This window comes from Sugiyamaella lignohabitans, chromosome C, assembly GCF_001640025.1.
Source record: "Sugiyamaella lignohabitans strain CBS 10342 chromosome C, complete sequence".
In the NCBI taxonomy this organism is placed as follows: domain Eukaryota; kingdom Fungi; phylum Ascomycota; class Dipodascomycetes; order Dipodascales; family Trichomonascaceae; genus Sugiyamaella; species Sugiyamaella lignohabitans.
Window position 1 is genome coordinate 107577 of NC_031671.1, and position 18729 is coordinate 126305.

The following is an 18729-nucleotide window of genomic DNA, read 5'->3' on the forward strand; positions in this document are numbered from 1 at the left end:
GCAGGGGATGACGACTTCATGGGTAGTCAAGATTACCGTGGTTTGGACGGAATGTATTCTGAGAACCAGCAAATGACTCTTGCCGATTCCAGAGAGAGACAAGGCTACTCAGGAATCCACGGTTCTAGCCGATCATCGACCCGCCGAGGTTCGTCTCGTCACGTCGACGGAAGACTCAGGTCGACCGACCGTTACGGATACCGGTCCCGTCGCCGTCCTCAACAAGGCTACGATGACGACTCTGACTCTGACGAGGAAGAGGACGAGGACTGCACCTCCGAAGAGGACTACCAGCGCCCTCCTCCTCCTAACCACCGAAGCTACCGCCACTCGGACTACGACTACGATGACTACGACCTCTCCAAGCGCTCTCTCCGAGACAGCGTGACAAGTCGTGTCGCTGCCCTCAAAAAGGACAACTAGACCACCCCGCTATCTAACTACCTCGTTCTTTCCTGTTGCTTCTCTCTCTTGTACCGGATATCTAATTGAACATATTAATTTTACTGTGCACTGCCTCCGGCGGCTGGGGCTCCGCCCCAGACCCTGGTTGCTCCTGCTTCGCAGGAGTTGGCTGGAATCGTAGACGGAACGACTCGAGCGCAGCGAGAGGAGCAACCAGGGTCTGGGGCGGAGCCCCAGCCGCCGGAGGCAGGAGGGGAATGAATACAAAATACACTGTATTAGGACATACGGATGGTGTAGTCGTTGCCAGATTTCGTGATGTAGCGGACCCAGGGATACGACTGATATTGGAGCTTGGGCTCGATGATTTTAAGGTAGCGCACCTGGATGCCCGAGGTGGTGAAGTACGGGATGGTGAAGTTGACTGTGATGGGGGGCTTGATTTTGGCGTTGGCGTAGTCCGAGTCTTTGACGGAGGGCAATCCGAGCTCGGCCCGCATGTTGAACTCGCGGCCACCGCCGAACTGCTTGATTCGCCAGATGATGGCCGACTTTTCGGGGTGCCATTTCACGTTTCCGGCAGTTGTTTTGAATTTAGGCGAGTCTGCATCGTCTGGAACGGGGATTGTAATTTCTACGTTATTGGCATTCGATCGTTTCTTGAACTGTGCTCGTGCCTTGACAATGATCTCGATTCGTGACGAAGAGAAGTTAGTCACTCGGCAGTCGACGAGAATCAGTGGCTTGACATTAGTATTCAGACGGTACGACATGAGCTCGAATTCTCCATCAGGAGGAATAAATGAAATAGTTCGGTCATTTTCAAATCGTGACAGACGCACACACTGGTGGAACTTGACGTCCTCCATTTCAATGACTTTTCCTGACGAACCTCCTCCAGAAGACGATCCAATGCTTTGTCCAGTAGTATTGGATTGATGATTGAATATTACTTTATCATTGAGGCCTAGCCGCAGTTCTGGCATGCCTGATAAGAAACATTTCATTTGCACAGAACCTAGGATTTCCGATCTGAGCACCTGGCCAGAAGCAGAAATCAACAAGTTGACACTCTCAACAACATCCAAAAACGCCTCGTTCTTTCTATAAGTAATACCCTCGCTTCTCCACGAGACAGCGTTGGTGACTGCTACAGGCGGTCTTGCTTGAACGTCCAGAGCATGCGATTCTTGAGTAATGTACTCCTGTAATATTTTTGTATCGGTGGTTTGAGGATATCCAAAATCCATCATCTCGTCTAAAAGTTCGTAAATGACTACAAAATTGTCGCGAATGGACTCTTCTTCCAGTTCCTTAAAATACTCCGTCAATACCTCGACGATTTTATGCAAGAAGAGTAGAATTTGAGCAGCATTTGAGTTGCGTTTAGTTAATGCCAGCAGGTACAAATTGTTGTGTTGAATATACAGGTAATTGACACCTTCATGGGATATAGTTGGAGGTACAATTGACGTCTCCTCCTCTGCTTCCATTAGAAGAATGGGGAACTTGTCCACGGCACTCATAGGAATATCTCCACGATAATTCCTTGATAGTAGGTGTTTCCCCTTTAAATCTAAAAAGAATATAGCAGACGCCATTGTGAAGGATTCAGCTCACTATGGGTTTGTGTTTTATGTTCCAATGCTGTTCTTTCTGTGCACGACCGTCTCCTGCCTCAATCGTGTAAGACCACGACTTGAGGTATAAGCGTAAAATGTCCTAGTGCTATGAAGTCAGATCGATTCGAACACTTCAATCGAACACTTCAATTCCGGTAGGCCCACTGCAATTGAACAATGAAGAACAACCACAAATAATATTTTTAGAATCTTCCTGTTCTGTCTTATACAAACCGTCCTATCAAACGTCCTATAGAGTATTCTCCAATTATCAAGAATCCTCTCTATTATTATCGTGTTCTTATTGAATCACTTTTCAAGCTCTGATCCAATATAACTCGTCTGTAAAGATCCAGCTGCCTTTTTTCTATCAAATGGTCCAGTGAATAGTTGCTGCCCTTATGACGAGATACTTCAGCATAAACACACGATACCTATTACACAGTAATCAAAACACTGCGTGTTTCCTGCTTCGCACGGCTTTCCGCCTTACTTGGTGGGCACGGCTTAAAGTTCAGGGCTCAAGGCTCAGGGCACAACGTCACATGATCTATATCACTAGTGGGGCATACCCACTACGAAATAGTGGGTCAGAAACTGAATCAAATCTATTTTAAATAATCCACTTTTTTTAGTTATACATTCATTGTTTTGGGTTTTACGACTCTATCTTGAAATAAATAATAAACCATGTTAATTAACTGGAAATCTGGTATCACAGTTACCATTACCGTGCATTGACTTGAAACTCAAATAAAATGCAATGATCACCCCTTGCATATTTCAGTAGATATGTCCACCGAATCTGCTGGAGATCAATAGGTCTGGTTGGTGAAGAGATATGGGTAATGGACAGTCACAACCACGAAGTCTTTGACTTACTCAATCAATTGCGTGCGACGCAGGAACGTGCCACGAACAGCTCTGTTCCGGAAGTTGTCGTGGCCACTGGTCTTGAGCAGGATTCCTCTTCTCAAAATGTAGTATCTCCACCTCCTCCAGCTCCAGTAGCTCCTCGAAAACCTGTAAATACTATAGATCCAGCCGAGATCTCGACATATTCTGCCGCTGTGAAGTATGTTGCTCGTTATATAAGCCACGACGAGCAGGTACTGTCACGGATCCGACTGTTAATTGAGGATCAAACCCGACACGAGAAGGAGTGGTTTGATGCCCGGCAAGCTATCATTCGTCGCCAGAAAGACCGGAAACTCGGTCAGGACAAACTGGACGACCTCCTCAAAATGGTCAGCGGCAGTACTACCTCTACCTCTCTACCTCCTACAACGTCAGACACCGTAATACAGGACAAGAAGGAGCTCGAAACCCACGAATACAAAATCTATAAATCAGCACTCAAGCTCGTCGAAAACCATACCGAGCAGCTCCGCGAGCTGCGAATCCCTCTCTTCTGCTCAAACTCTCCCGCTTCATCACAAGAGGACAAACGCAAACTCCTGGACTTTCTAAAAGACATTGCTTCTGACTAAACTACCACGCTGCCTCCGGCGGCTGGGGCTCCGCCCCAGACCCTGGTTGCTCCTCTCGCTTCGCTCGAGTCGGGCTGGGGGGCCCACGTTTACTTTTGGATTGTAACGGCCCTCGTCGCTCCGCGAAGCGGAGCACAATGGGGTCTGGGGCAACGCCCCAGCCGCCGGAGGCTGACCAGGGGTCCAGGAGTTGGGTCTGGGGCCATGCCCCAGCCGCCGGAGGCAGAGGGGGAAAGAAGCCTAATTGCTGTTCATTCATTATATATATATCTATCATTAAATCATTCGTTCGTGTTCACATAACCGTCATCATACCAGGGTCGTTTAGGAGGAGTAGAGCTTGCGGTCCAGCTCGCGGAGGACGTTAGCAACAGAGTTGACCTCGACTTGCATGCCACGGGTGTTGAGTTTGCCGACAAGTGCGCCAAAGTCGGCGCTTCGGAAATCCTTATGTCGTGACAGGGTCCTGTAGGCAGCAGACGCCGAGATGAACGAGCTAGAACCGGCTCGTGTTTTCTCAGTAGGAGTCGAGGGAGTGGTCACTGCTTTCTTTTTCTCACTATCGCCCTTTTCAGGTCGTGATGCCAAGGTCGTACAGAAGAGTGTCGACATAGGATCTGTTTGACATTGCATACAAGTACCGGGATTTCCTGTACATTCGTAACTGGGAGCAGTGATAGAGCTAACACTGGCGGCTGGTAGAGCCACTTGTGGAGAAGGTGGTTGCTGTGATGGAGGCACCTCTCGCGAAGGACCGGGGTGCAGAGCAGGTAGTTTGTTGGTGTTTTGGTATGAAGATGACCACATGTTGTTGAGAACAATTGGTGGTAATGTATTGTCTTCCTCAATGTCGTTGATAAAATGGCCACCATCTCCAGCAGCTTGTGCTTCAGCCTCGGCTTCGGCACACATACAGGGGTTACCATCAGAACAGAATCCACATCTGTCAGCAGGTGGCTTTAATACGGTTCTTGTCGACGAGGTGCGATGTTTAGGCACAGGAACAGGAGAAGGAACGAGAAGTGGTGGTGCCTGTTTCTTGGCAGGACGTGAAAACATTTCTGTGAAATCAATTTCATACGGCTCGTCATCGTTGGACTCAGGTTGGTTTCTCTTTAAAGACACAGCTGGTGCGGTAACGGATGAAGCAACAAGTGTAGCGGCTGCATTGGATTGATCATTGGTTTTAAAAGCCGACGAAGTACCAGTGATTGAGCTAATAGACGAACGAGTAGTAGACATACTAACAGCAGAAACAGGTTGGTTTGAAGTACGTCTGGCTTTAATTCCAACTGATTCACAGATACAGTCGTCCTTGATACAAACACCACAAGCGTCTGACGACGAGTTTGTTCGACTTTTGTCAGGAACAGGAAGTCGTTCTTCTAGTACCCGGTCGAGAATATCCATTGGCGATTCATGAGAAGACATAGGAGGAGAGGCCATTTGATACGATACATTCTGTTTGGCCAGTTGAGCTTGCATGTCTCGCACCGACCGCTTCAAATTCTCGTTTTCCCGAGTGACAGCTTTAAGTTGAGCTTCAAGACGAGCCTCACGAGCATCCCGTTCTTTGGTTAGCTCATTTAATTTTTCTTCGAGTTCACCAACCATTGCAGCACGTCGTTCACGGAATGCTCTTTGAGCAGCTCTATTCTGTGCTTTGCGCTTGTTCTGAGGAGTGTCCACAGAAGGTTTTCTGCCTGGCTTAGGACGTGGAGGAAGAACCCATACTTTTGAAGTAGAAATCTTAGAAACCGGAGCGGCACCAGTAGTATCAACAGGAGAAGATGCCGCTGTGGCTGTAGGTGAGGATACTGCCACTGGAGAGGCAGCAGAAACTGAAGTTCTACTTCTAGTTGATGAAGCTAAAGCTGAAGCTGTTGTCAAGACCGGCTTAACAGGATTATTAGTTGGAATACTACTAACAGCATTTGAAGCAGCGGCACTTAAAACAGCCCTTGGCGAAGGGGCTACCAAAGGCTTTTTAGCAGCAATTCTTGGAACATTATTTTGAGGGACGGTTCCGGCAGCAACCGGTCGCTTGCTAGCAAGTGGTTGAGGTGGGGCAGGTGCCAGTGCTATTTTGACCATTGTATGTTTTTTTTGTTTGGTTCCGTGTTAATATGTTCAGAATCAGCTGATTGTTCAATGACTTCCGATATTTCACCAACAAAGATTTTACCAAAAAGCAATAGATATTCTTGTATCACCGGCCAAACAATTTACACCAGTTCACAAAACAAAAAACAAGAAACGAGATATTACTGTCAATCAAAACAGGTAAATAAACCCGTCAGGACAAAATGTCTACAAAGGTCCTTATTATGTAATAATGTCCAGATAACGAACTTTTTTTTCACCTCCTCTCTGAAACGGCGCAAATTTTGTAAATTCAATCCAGAAATAATCACTCCTTTATATATATAGAAAGCCCTCGTTGACTAACCTTCTTTCTTCCGTTCTTGTTAGTTGTAAAATCAACTATCCAATCGGCACTGGATATGACTGGCTGAGCACAATATATGGCCCAAAACGGGAACTGATTACAGTAATCTGATTTGATGGATCTGATAAAATTTTAGCGCATAAGCGTGAATATTCAGGTCCACCTTCCGGGGCAAGGGTACCAAGAGAGATTTTTCCTAATTAGGAAGACTTGTTAATGTTATCAGATTTGCTGATCTCTATATGAGCGAGGGAAACGACTAAATTGACGTAGATGTTCCGATTTATGTGCTTAATATGACGAAGGTAAACGGAGCCGACTTCGGCGTACTGTATTCAAACTGCAGAAACCCTGTTACTGGTGATGAGCTGAGATGATTTTTGCGATGATCTATTTTTGCAAGCACATGTGTAATGTGGGTGTATATTTATATGAAGCTGGCAGTCACTCTGGAGATATAATTTTCTCAAAACTGAGCTTTCATTAAAAGTTGTAGCTTAATAATGGCTTGAATCTTCTGTTTACTAATACCACGATGAGTCTGTATTACTCTAAAGTCTATGTTCTCATCTCGCAGTCCGATCATGTCAGCCTAATATCTATCCATTATCAGTAGGCGTTACCCCCAATGTTCGTTGGTCTCAGTAATTTCAGCTCATCCTGTAAACCTTTTATTTATGTAGTAGTGTTAAAAAGGCGGTTTCAAAGATCTGGCGCTGCAACGTTACAGAGACGAATTACGAATAGCAGTTAATTTGAATCTCTATATTGGCTTGATGGAGCCCCATTTTTATCTTTCCATTTGCGACAATTGAAAAATACACAATTGTCATACAATACAAAATTCTGTGCACCAACCAAGAATTAACTAGGCACTCGGCCTGTTGGTGAGCCAGAAGTACGGGTCAATCAGTAAATAACATCCTGCTACCTGATTCGCAGTAATCAACTGAACCCAAGCTGCATCAGTTAAATTAAATACTACATATATGCATGCAGGCTGACAGGTAACACCGTTATTATCCAGATCTAACAACTGTAGTTAAGTTTACCTGATTGTTAATAGTAAACAATCCACAAGTTTATTGGATAACTCCACTCACTCAACCACGGTAGATTTAAGATAAAACTTAAAACACATGCCTTATAACCCCCACGAAGTCTACTTTAGATCAGACGGGGCACTTGCCTCCGGCGTCTGGGGCGCTGCCCCAGACCCCGTGGCTCCTGCTGCGCAGGAGATTTCGCCAGGAGGCCCTCACGAAACGACTCGAGCGAAGCGAGAGGAGCAACCAGGGTCTGGGGCGGAGCCCCAGCCGCCGGAGGCAGCACCCGACCCCTTGGATGGAGATCATTGCGCCTCCACATCCATTTTTATGGTATAATTACTCGTAAAAAACTTATTGTCTTCTGGAACACAGTAAACAGATTTAAACTCTGTTCTAAAAGATCTTTTTAATAAATAGAAACTTGTACTCTCGGACTCCGGTCATGAGATAATTTAGTCAGATGTGCTATTAATATAACAAACACATTTGAGTAAAAACAAATTCACAAATGACTGAGTAATATTAAGAAAGTCAATATAGCGAGCTTTCAGTAAAATAGAACTGAATATATACCATAATTTCTTAAGGGCTCATTATTCAATCCAGCTATCTCAAGTTGAACAAGAATATTCATCTCAGATCTCTTACCGACTTGCAAGAGATCCGGGGTTCAGCCTCACACGGCTTCCTGCATCTCCCCTAGCACACTTACCTGATCTAAAATTTCACCCCTGATTTAGGTCTACCAGTCAGGTCGAATCTAGCGGCCATAATGTTACGAACAGGCGGTCTTGGCTCTCTCAGGCTCAGGATATATTCTGAATATGCCCCCAAGTTTCTGAGTCCAGGAAACGGTCTTTTCTACACTAGAGCCTTTTCGTTATCATCTACCGTATTAAAAGATATCGATGGTCTTGATTCACTTCACTTGCTCGAGAAGGAGACCTATCGTGATATTAAGAGACAACGACCGGCAAAAGGAAAGAAGTCACCACCTGGGCCGAACACTCGACCTGGTAGCATTACCCCAAAACATTTTGGCAAGAAAAGACCATCTCGAGCACCTCCTAGTCGAGTGACTCTAGGGCAGCGTGAACCAGGTGCTAAACCGACTTTTAGATCGCGACGTGAATATGAAAAGAAAAATGAAGAACAGGTTAACAGAAATCGACAAAATAGCTCTGCTAAAGTTCCAAAACCAAGCTCGGCTGAGGTTCAAGAATATATCGCAAAAAGTCCTGAACAATGGAAATCAAGACGAACACTCACAGATCCCAAGCGATTTTCCAAAGACAACGCAGGTTCCAGTTCCGAGACCACAAATCAAAAAATCTCACCAGCAAATTCACCGTTTCCCAACTTTTTTCCTCATGAAACCCCGTACTTTCGATCTTTTGAATTAGATTCTTCCCAGCTTAGTTATGAACCACTAGAGGTACCAGATCAACCTCCAGTACCAAAACTTGCCCATAACCTTGATCGTGTACTATTTAGTCCTGGAGTCCATGTCCTCAAAGATAGACGTTCAAACGTTTACAATTTTACTCCTTACCTCGAAAACATTATGTCTATCAAAGATTTCGACTTTGATTTCATAGCCAAGTATGTGCCTTCAGGAAAGGATTCTATCTTGTCTAAACTAGCTAAAGAGAACGGCAAGAAATATACTGGATCAACTAGTAGTCTGACATCAGTACTCTCACAGTTCCATCACCTTTTGTCACATCGACGTAAGCCACATACCATGGCCCTCTCCAAATATTTTCAGTCTCAGCAAGTTGCATTTTCAGCTATTCAGACCCAGCCAGTATCGATATTCCTGAGATACAATCCCAATACCGATACACACTCTATCGACTCTGACAAATCCTACAGTGGGGATATCATTGTATCTGTTTTGGGACACCAGTTAGAAGCCATGCTAACTACTGAAGAGGAGGAATTTCGAAATTACCACAAGAGTTTATCTCACAAATTAGACTCGTCGAAAAAGGGCGGTTTAAACACATACAACTATACCCAATCTGGTGACTTTCTAATGAGATCTCAGTTGGACTGCTATGATGAACGATTACCAGGAACAGGTACTTTTGATTTAAAGACTAGAGCTGTTTGTGCTGTTAGACACGATATGGATTATACTCAAATCCATGATGGATCCGACTATCAAATAACCAAAATTGATGGTGAATTTGAATCATTTTCGCGAGAATGGTTTGAACTCATTAGATCTACTATGTTCAAATACTCACTACAAGCACGTATTGGCAGAATGGATGGAATTTTCCTTGCTTATCACAATGTGCGAAGAATGTTTGGATTTCAATACGTGCCACTATCTGAAATCGATCAAATTTATCATACCTCGGATTTGATTGAGTCCCAGCAAGATCTTAGAGACATTGATCCTTCGAACGTAAGTTCATTTGTCCCTCTAGACGAACAGATTGCCACAAGTGGACCAATCATCGCTGAGAATGAGTTCAAGCTTTCACTCAAGATGTTCAATGAGATTTTGGACAAGATAGTTGCTTCGCATGAGCCGGCGGCTTCTTTCAACCTTGTTTTCCATACCGTTTCTACTGGTAGAATGCAAGTATTTGTTAAGCCCATGCTTGAAAAAGATATTGAAGTGATTCAAGAAACTGGTTGCGATACAGAGCCTAAAACCGGGGAAGAGTACTCTAATAATTCTGATCCTCACACTATTCTTATGCACGGTAACAAAAATCCAGAAGTTTTACCTCCTGATGTAAAAGTTTACCAGGTAGACATTCGAACTTATGTCAATGATAAATTTGTACCAGGAGATAAGTACCCACACCTGTCAAGTGATTCTGATGTCTGGAAAGTTCAATGTGAGATGTCTCAACTTCGTCAGCAGGGCGCCGAACGACGATTTTCGAGAACGTTTTCTATGCATAAAATTGAAAATCGCATCACTTCTGTACCTCAAACCGAGAGGTTAGACGAGGAGCAAGAAGAGACCATCCGTAACGAAGCTCTTTCCAAACTATCACCACCAAATGCCAAACAAGGTTATCTCAGATTTCTGGGTGCCAAAGGCGAACGATTGCAGAGAGAATGGGAAGCCCAGCACGGACACAAAGAGAAGCATGTTTGGAGGCCCAGTTAGTTGCATCCAATTATTGTAAATTATTTAATGTATATATTGTAGATTATTTATTTATTGACCTTTAGATTTTGATCCAAGTCATTGATAAACCTTGTCGGTGCACTTGTTTTATATAATGACAGCTTTTTATTTACTATTTAGTATACTTGAAAAAGGGATTTCTCATATCAGTTTCATCGGAGAACTCCATTTTCATACGTAGACCCTCGTACTCATATACATTCAAGGTATCTAAAAATGTTTGTTTCTTTTTATTGTAGTACTTATTGACGAAGAACCAAACTGTTGAAACAACCACCTGAGCACAGAGACATGCCATTATACTGATTTTTCCAGGAATATACATTGGGGCATCTTTATTTTGGAAAGTTTGCGTTCCCAAGATGTTTCCCAGAGGAAATGCAATAAACGTTAATGCGTTGACTAAAGCTTTCTTCGAATGTCCTGCAATATTAGAGGCATTCCACGATAAAAACAGTGCCAATCCGCCACCAAAAACTTGAGACAAGTAGCTGGCTATCAATAGCCCAGCTTTCATACTAAGAGTCTTTTCTCGATCACCAAGAGCAATCATGATTGCTAGACCAACAATAGAGGGAATAAAATACCAAATGCTGATGAGTGTCCTGTTTTGAGTTTTGTCTGAGTAGTACTGGATAATGATAACAGCGGCTCCCGTCACCACACCAGCAGGTGCTCCAACAATCAAAGTTTCTTGGGAGCCGAAGCCGTAACTATTGATAATTATAGAATTAAATACAGTGATGGCTCCATTTGGAATTGAAAAGAGAAAAACAGAAAGGACAACAAACCATACTTTAGGGTCGCTGACAGCCTCAACCATTTGATATCGTTTCAGCTTGCTATTCTGAGTTCCACTCTGTTCATCCTTGACTCGAAGGAGAGCAGCAACTTTTTCTTCGTCCGTAAATCCTTTGCTTCTTACAATGGAATCAGGTAGGAACAGAAATACACATATACCACAGAAAACTGTAACAAGCCCCATACAAAGAAGAAAGATTCTCCAAGATGCAAAGGCAGTCTTTGCAAATGAAGCAGCATAAGATATGATTCCAGCAGCGATGAGTGTGACACTGTTCATTACATAAAAGGCACCAATTCTCTTTCCTTGTTCTGCTTTCTTGTACCACATACTTATAATCAGAACAAGAATCGGAGCTACACATGCTTCGAATACTCCTAGGAGGACCCTCAGCACAGCTACTTGAGCGTATGTGCTACAAGCAGAATGGCAAGCAAGAACTGTGCCCCATAGAATGACATTAATACCAAGATACTTCCCAAGGTGCGATATCTTCTGTGCAAACCACTGAGTGGGTAACTGAGAGGCAAGAAATCCAACGTAAAACAGCATCCCAAGGTAAGAAAACTGATTTCCAACCAAATGAAGGTCTTCTTTAAAGCCCATAACGCTACATCCTGTTAGATCCTGAGTAACTGATCGAAATAATAGCTAGTACTCACGCAATATAGGAAATAGTGTTCTTATCAAAATACTGTAGAAAGTATATACTCATAATGAGAGGACAAATCCGCAAATCGATTTTGCGCAGCAAGCGTTTGTTAAATTCATCGTCAAACTGAAGAATGTCGGCCCCTTTTGTGTCTCCGAGATACTTCTTGGCCTCATCAGCATCTGAGTAATCGATTCTTTCTGTGAAGATATTGAAGTTCTCAGGAGATTCATCCATTTTGATGGACATAGAAGCAACTTTCTGACTCTTTTAGTTGACTTTCACAGTATGAACACCCTCCATGGTCGATATAAATATACAGTCTTGTTTCTATTTAACCGGGAGCAGTCGGACCTAATCATCATCCCGATCAAAATTAGATATTATTCAAGGATAAGGTTAATCCATTGGTACCTGCATTTGAGAGTGGGACGTCGGAGATGAATTGGAAGGTGGAGTAACTTGGTATCTACACTGCTTCAGCCCTTATTTCGTTACAAAATCAGTTCTACCAAACATTATACAATCTGTAATATAAACAGCATCCAAAGCAGCTCATGACTTTTTTGGTTGCCAAGTCTTCAAAGACTGGAGTGCACCAGATCCTATCCCGCTCCGACACATGCTGACAAAAGCTTAAATGAATTACAGTTTGTCAAAATGGCAACGACAGACACCAGTCGACACATCAACTCCAGATATAATAAATAATCTTACTAAAATGTCAAACATAGTCGGGAACATATTATTATGAGTCCATTAGGAATAGAGTGGAGCATTGTCTGTAAAAGCTGGCGTCTAAAATGTTTAGCCGGCTTGCGACAGAGGCTTGTCTATGGCAACATCCTCAGTAACCAACCGGATTGAAGGACGGAAGTTATCCGATTTGGTTGTCATAATAAAATTATAATTGATTGAAGAGTAGGAAGATTCATAGAACAACCATATTAATACAGAAGAACCCTAACAATAAATAAACTAACATCGACGTAAAACAAACCTCAAAAGATACAGACAAACAGGAAGAAACCATTTAGGCAAACAAGCAAACAAAACATAAACACAATTCAAAGGGCATAACGGATTCTCTTAAGAGATATAGATGACATGAGATTGCAGCATCTATTTAGCCTTGGTAGCAGTGGCCTTCTTCTTAGGAGCAGCCTTCTTCACCTTTGAAGCAGTGGCCTTAGCCTTGGTGGCCTTGACAGCAGGCTTCTTCTCAGTCTTCTTAGCGGCAGGCTTCTTAGCGACGGTCTTGGGCTTAGTAGTAGTCTTAGCCTTGGCCTTAGCAGCAGGCTTGGTTTCAGTCTTCTTAGCAACAGGCTTCTTAGCAGGCTTGACAACCTCCTTCTTTTGAAGCTTGACTGGACCAGAGGGTCCCTTGGGTTGAACAAAATCACCAGAAACAACACCCTTTCTGATAGCAGCATTCAACAAAGAGTCGAAGTTAGCAGCACTGATGCTGTGAGTGGATTGGATGTACTTCTTAATAGCTTGACGACTGGATCCACTACGTTCCTTCAATTGGAGAATAGCATCCTTGACCATATCTACGAAGAGTTAGTTTTGGTCCTCTGAAATAAGTCTTGCAACATTATCCTAATCAATCTCTAGATGATATACAGTAGTCAGAAGAGCCACGTGCTACCCGAAAATATCTCGACCCTCCAGTAGACTCCAGAACTGTCCAGCTATGGCATGGCACATGAATTCTGATATCCACATCTAGAAAAAAATGAGAAATACGACGATGGCATGTGGCAACCGATTCCATAACAAAGACGTGAAACGCCACGAAAATAACCTGACTGATAAGAAAAACTGTTCTATCCAGAGGTCCCGATCCGAATCCAATTATTCACCACAAAAATAACAACACTTACCCTTGTAGGTGGGGTGAGTAGGAGCAGCCTTCTTGGCTTTGGTATCTTTCTTAGCAGTAGTAGCGGCGGCCATTGTAATTAGTAGAATTGTTTAGGCTTTTGAATTGAAGTCCGAGTGAGAATACTATATATAGTATTAAATAGATTGACGAAATTAGTCCAACGAGATCTTGAAAAGAAAATTGGAAAATTAGGAAAAAAGATCAGAAAAAATCAGAAAAGAAAAAAGGAAAATCCAACATAAACCTCTAGGGCAACTGCAATTGTTTATATAGTTAGCAGGAAGCGGATCATAGTAAATGACTTGCATGCATGATGGGAGGTTAAGAATAAGCCATACATTGATATGCAACCAAAATAGACGCACAACAAACAAACTGGAGCGAGCAGAGGAGCCAAAGTGGAGAGATAGATAGCAGCGGCAGAATGCGCAGGGTTTCCCCTGTCAGTCTAGCCACTGATGTAAATCCAATCAGCGCCCTACACCCGTAAGATGTGTTTTGTAATGAATGATAATTCGCTGACTGTACCACTGTACCACTTTTTCATTTTATTTTTTATTTGTTTTTAATTTTTTTCAGGCCCATGTTCCATAGAAAACAGAACTGAAATCAAAGTCGGCTTGTTTGATCCGTGTTCCGAACACGTTTGACATAGCGATTGGCAATTAAACTCGGCCAAAACACTTTCCATCATCTTGAGACATGAGACGGCAGTATCGGACCACGGTGTCTAGCCAAGTAAAACATGGCCTTTGGCTGAAATCATTACAGGTAGCGAGCATAATTCCTTACTAGGTAGTGTAGCCATTTAATCCATACTGAGCATTGATAGTCACTCACCATCCCATAAACCAGTGAGGAATAGACTGTAGCAAGTGTAATCAGCACAAGATTCTGATCTAGCTTCGCAGCAAAAATATCGTTTATTCGCGTTTACTCACCGAATAGGGCCATTTTCAACCACACTATCCGGCTGACCTGTGTACAAGCCGAAATGATATTCAGTTGGAATGAAGTAATATACACAATTCACTGCACCACATTGCATTGACATGCATCCGTTGTGCGGCAAGTAGCGATTTTCATGCAGATAAGACGCACTTTTCTGCACAAAACACAGAATTCCCTGATATACCAGGGTGTACATCAGGGAACGCCTACTGACCGTTATCTGATCAACTGACTGCTTCAAACTGATCTGGCTCACCAGCAATTGCTGATGCTCAACAAGTGGTCTGGGGATGTGGTGCCTCCGGCGGCTGGGGCTCCGCCACAGACCCCGTGGCTCCTGCTTCGCAGGGGTTTGCGTGGTGGTCCGGCTGTGTTGGGTGGTGGTGAGAAGAGGCTGAACGGTTGTGATTTTGGTGATTTGGTAGGTTGGGTCGCCTGTTATGACGTTATTGACTTCGTCATTGATGGCCAACTGGTTCTATTGCTTACTTTCTTTGTTTATTGCAAATGTTGAGAGCAGTGACGTAGCTTTGGCGGCTGTATAGTGGGTGGGTCATGTGGTGGTGAAGCTGCTGCTGCTAGCTTCGCTGCCAAATTAACAATATACCCCACGTATTCCTCTCAAGCAACGTCTAACAAAAAAACTCGAGATTTATTTTATAAAAAAACATAAAATTGACAGAGTATTTTTACATCTGATACAACCTGATGCAAGCTCGCGAAGCGACCACAACGGGTCTGGGCAGAGCCCAGACGCCGGAGGCATCAGACTTCTCCCTGGAAGTGATAGAATCACAGTAACACCGAGTTGCGGACCTCGTCTGCCAGTTTCTTGACCTCTGGTTTAGGTTGTTTGCTGACAATGGCCGTTTTGAGTGCTGCAAAGGCCTCGGTGATGCTGGGTTGAGAGTCGGGGCTAAAGTCGGCTTTTTGGATCAGGTTGAGTATACGAGGAACGTTTTTGCCAGAGGTTCTTAAAAGGCCGGGTGGCGTGAGGGCCATGGTTCGACCATGGTGGATAACGACCGCCAGATGCAAGATGAGGGCCGCATCACTGGTCTTTTTGAGCTGCGACTCAAGGGTTGACAACAGCTTTTGTTTGACAGCTAGAGTTTCTTCATCAGAAATAAGTTGGCTGTCGGATGCGAGACTCTTTTCGATATCATCGATGGAGGTAACAACAGCTGGGTCCAATGCCAGGATTTTGAGATTAGAGGATGCATAGTCAATAAGTTCTGACACCAGCTTGGCTTCCAGTTTTGCATCTGAAGCTGTGGTCTTGACTCCATTGAGATAAATAGTCAGTTTTGTTAATGCGTCGGATTTCTGCTTTTGCAGACTCTTCGTCACCTGTTCAACCAAAATTGTTTGATAGCTTGTACGAATGTCCTTGTCTATTGAAGATGCTGAGATAATAGATGAAGCCATAGGCGAGGGAAGTTTCCCCAGTTTGCACAGTTTGGTGATCACATCATTCTGACTAGGAAGTTTGGCATGTTGCAGAACTGTTTGCTTGATTTCAAAAACGTAGTTAGCTGATTGCTGAACTTCGGGAATTGCAGCAATCATCTCAGAATCTTCTGCGGCCTCCTTCTCATATTGTGTCGTAAGCGACTTTCTGAGCTCCTTTTCCAATCCAGTAGATACTAGATAGCGGTTGTTATACAGACGGTAGGATTTGGCGGTTGAGGTGAAAGAGGGCAGAATGTACTTTTCTAATGCTTCCGCTCTGTCCTGTTTACTTTCAAAATCTTCATGAAATTCTGCTTCAGATATATCTGCCCAACCATTGTTGCTCTCTAGAGAAGTTTGAATAGATAGTTTGACTGCTTCTACAAATTTATCGGTGATGACGTATCTCGAAAGAAGGTACACGGTATTGTCATAGCTTTTTGCAATATCCTTGATACCTGCTGATTTTACTGACTCTAGACTTACAAAGCCATTCGATCGCAAGTCTGATAAACAGTTGGCTTGTAAAGATAAACGGTATGAATCTGGCGTAAAAAAAACGCCTTGTCTATCGAAATAGCCTCGTATAGGTTCTTGTCCGGAACCAGCCAGACCAGGCTCTCTAGCCAGACGAATGACAGTCATTTGTAATGCCGATTTTAAAGCAATTGGAATGGAACCGTCATCATCACTAATTTTAATTTCATTCAGTTTGGTGACATTCTCGATTGCATTGATATTTCGAATATAGCTTTCTAAGAGACTTTGATAGTATTGCTCATCCACAATCAGATCTTGCTCAATAGCCAATGGGGTTGCTCTATGGCTATTAATTTTCCCTACAACCCATCTGACAAACACACTGTCCACCAAGTTAGAAACACAGTATTCATTGACTTTGACATATTTGTTCTGTTCAATCTCCTGAATCAATTTCTCCTTGAGTTCTGTCACATGTCCAGACGCAAAAACGATGTTGTCTCCAGGCTTCAGGAACCATGTTTCAGCTTGTTTGGCAGATTGAAGCACAAACTCTTCAATAATATCATAACTCAAATCAAGCTCTGGGTCAGCAGAAAGTAGTCTTATACTTGTTCTCCCGCTACCTTCCAGTTTCCGTGTAATATCAGCGTAAGCCTGGCTCCGAGTGACCACACCATTGTTCGAGGCTGTTACAAAGAGGTCTTCCTTGGCATCTAGCTTTAATTGGTCAAGTGATTTCAGCACTATTGCCCTAAGATCCTCGTCCGTATATTGGATTTTTTGCTTAGAAGCAAAAAAGTTCATTTTAACCAGATCCAATTCACCAATCTTGTGGTTTTCGGTTCTGGAGACCCTGCAGAATTATGAAATTTCACCGCGAGCCGTACCGAAGTTGACAATGCAGGTCTGACACACCTCGATAATTAAATGACTACAATCAGGTGAGAAACTCCCTGTTTTTTTTTGATTTTAAATTATGACAAATTGTCAGGCGACTCGAGCGCAGCGAGAGAAGTTACGGGTTCTGGGGCGGAGCCCCAGCCGCCGGAGGCAATGGCGAATTTCGAAAGTGATTTGGCTGATCTATGCGAATATGTATTAGAATGTATATAACTTAGTGTACAAGGACTCGGTATTTAACAGTAAGCATTTTATTTTTGCTCATTTTTTTTCAACTGTATCAGGTTTCTCGTCTTTCTTTTCCTTTTCAGATTCTTTAGACTCTTTTTGTGCCAACCCCTCCTTTTCAGCAGTCTGTTTTTTGACCTGAGCCTCGAATATCTGTTCCAAGTTGTATCTTTTCAGGGACTCAAATTCGCCGTCTACTACAGCCATTCCTAAAGAGCTCTTGAAACAGTTGACAATGATGAGCCGGTCGTATTGCTTTAAATCGACTTTGTGACCATGGTTATTGCCGACAGTCTCAGCGACCTTGGGAATAATTGTTTCTCTATTCAAGATATGATGGTTTCGAATTTCGGTACGAATAGCGAACTTCAGTGGTTCCTGATCTTCAGCATGAAAGCTAGGTTTCAGAACAATTTTGGCTAACCGCTCGAGACCCGCTTCATTTGCAGTATCGGTCTGACTGACTGGGATCAGTCGCTGAGTATACCGTACTTTCTTAATGCTACTTCTTTGAGCATCGACACAAATAAACTTTACTAATTTGACGGGATCTATTGGCTTTTTCAGTCTGAAAAAGAGCACGCATTCGCATCCAATGTCAATATGGGTGAATGGCTGAGAAACTTTGGCATCTTTGATCTCGCCTAATTCTTTTGCAATGGCCGCCTCAATATCATCAACACCTCCGTCCTCGAGATCACCATCTTCGTCGTCATCCCCTTTTTCTGTCTTCCATGAATCTCCATATAACAGCTCGATGTACTAACGGTTAGTCTGATTCACTTGCCAGTTTGAATACCAGAGCCTAATATCAGATTTCGTACTTACTTCAGATAGCAAATTTGTCATTTCATTCTTACATTGTGATTCGTGGCCTCTAACACATGTTACGTATAGTCCAAACCAGTTGGATTCTATATTCTGAGGACCAAGGTACTATCTCATTAGTATGTCGATCTTGGGAGCTGACAATTATACAGAAAATTCTACCGAGCCCTTTCCAAAACTTACTTTGTTCTTTTTGCTTTTCTTGCCCTTTCGGTCATCGCCCGAACCTCCTTTTCTCTTCTTATCCTCTACCATATTCAAGTGCGTTGAAATTTGAAATTGATGTAGGATTGAGGATGTGAAATTTCAGAATCAACATGGCACGGCTTTACTGATCTCAGTTCTCAAAGGTCAAGAGTCAATTTAAAAGAAC

General features: G+C 43.3%; 6 protein-coding genes across 6 annotated transcripts; 2 read left to right on the forward strand and 4 right to left on the reverse strand.

The window, feature by feature from the left end:
- Positions 1 to 683: 683 nt before the first annotated feature.
- Positions 684 to 2006, reverse strand: APM1 (Apm1p; the record flags this gene model as incomplete). Its single annotated transcript, XM_018880763.1, has 1 exon — positions 684 to 2006. One exon carries the CDS (start codon positions 2004 to 2006, stop codon positions 684 to 686), a length of 1323 nt encoding a protein of 440 aa, XP_018733421.1.
- AWJ20_3739 (uncharacterized protein) lies at positions 946 to 1344 on the forward strand (the record flags this gene model as incomplete). Its single annotated transcript, XM_018880764.1, has 1 exon — positions 946 to 1344. The coding sequence occupies one exon, from the start codon at positions 946 to 948 to the stop codon at positions 1342 to 1344; it is 399 nt and encodes a 132-aa protein (XP_018733422.1).
- A 1835-nt stretch (positions 2007 to 3841) lies between the features above and the next one.
- On the reverse strand, positions 3842 to 5611 carry AWJ20_3740 (uncharacterized protein; the record flags this gene model as incomplete). Its single annotated transcript, XM_018880766.1, has 1 exon — positions 3842 to 5611. The coding sequence occupies one exon, from the start codon at positions 5609 to 5611 to the stop codon at positions 3842 to 3844; it is 1770 nt and encodes a 589-aa protein (XP_018733423.1).
- A 2176-nt stretch (positions 5612 to 7787) lies between these two features.
- On the forward strand, positions 7788 to 10151 carry PET127 (Pet127p; the record flags this gene model as incomplete). The annotated part of the gene is made up of 1 exon (XM_018880767.1): positions 7788 to 10151. One exon carries the CDS (start codon positions 7788 to 7790, stop codon positions 10149 to 10151), a length of 2364 nt encoding a protein of 787 aa, XP_018733424.1.
- A 133-nt stretch (positions 10152 to 10284) lies between these two features.
- Positions 10285 to 11304, reverse strand: THI73 (Thi73p; the record flags this gene model as incomplete). The annotated part of the gene is made up of 1 exon (XM_018880768.1): positions 10285 to 11304. One exon carries the CDS (start codon positions 11302 to 11304, stop codon positions 10285 to 10287), a length of 1020 nt encoding a protein of 339 aa, XP_018733425.1.
- Positions 11305 to 12748: 1444 nt separating this feature from the next.
- HHO1 (histone H1) lies at positions 12749 to 13177 on the reverse strand (the record flags this gene model as incomplete). Its single annotated transcript, XM_018880769.1, has 1 exon — positions 12749 to 13177. The coding sequence occupies one exon, from the start codon at positions 13175 to 13177 to the stop codon at positions 12749 to 12751; it is 429 nt and encodes a 142-aa protein (XP_018733426.1).
- Positions 13178 to 18729: the final 5552 nt, after the last annotated feature.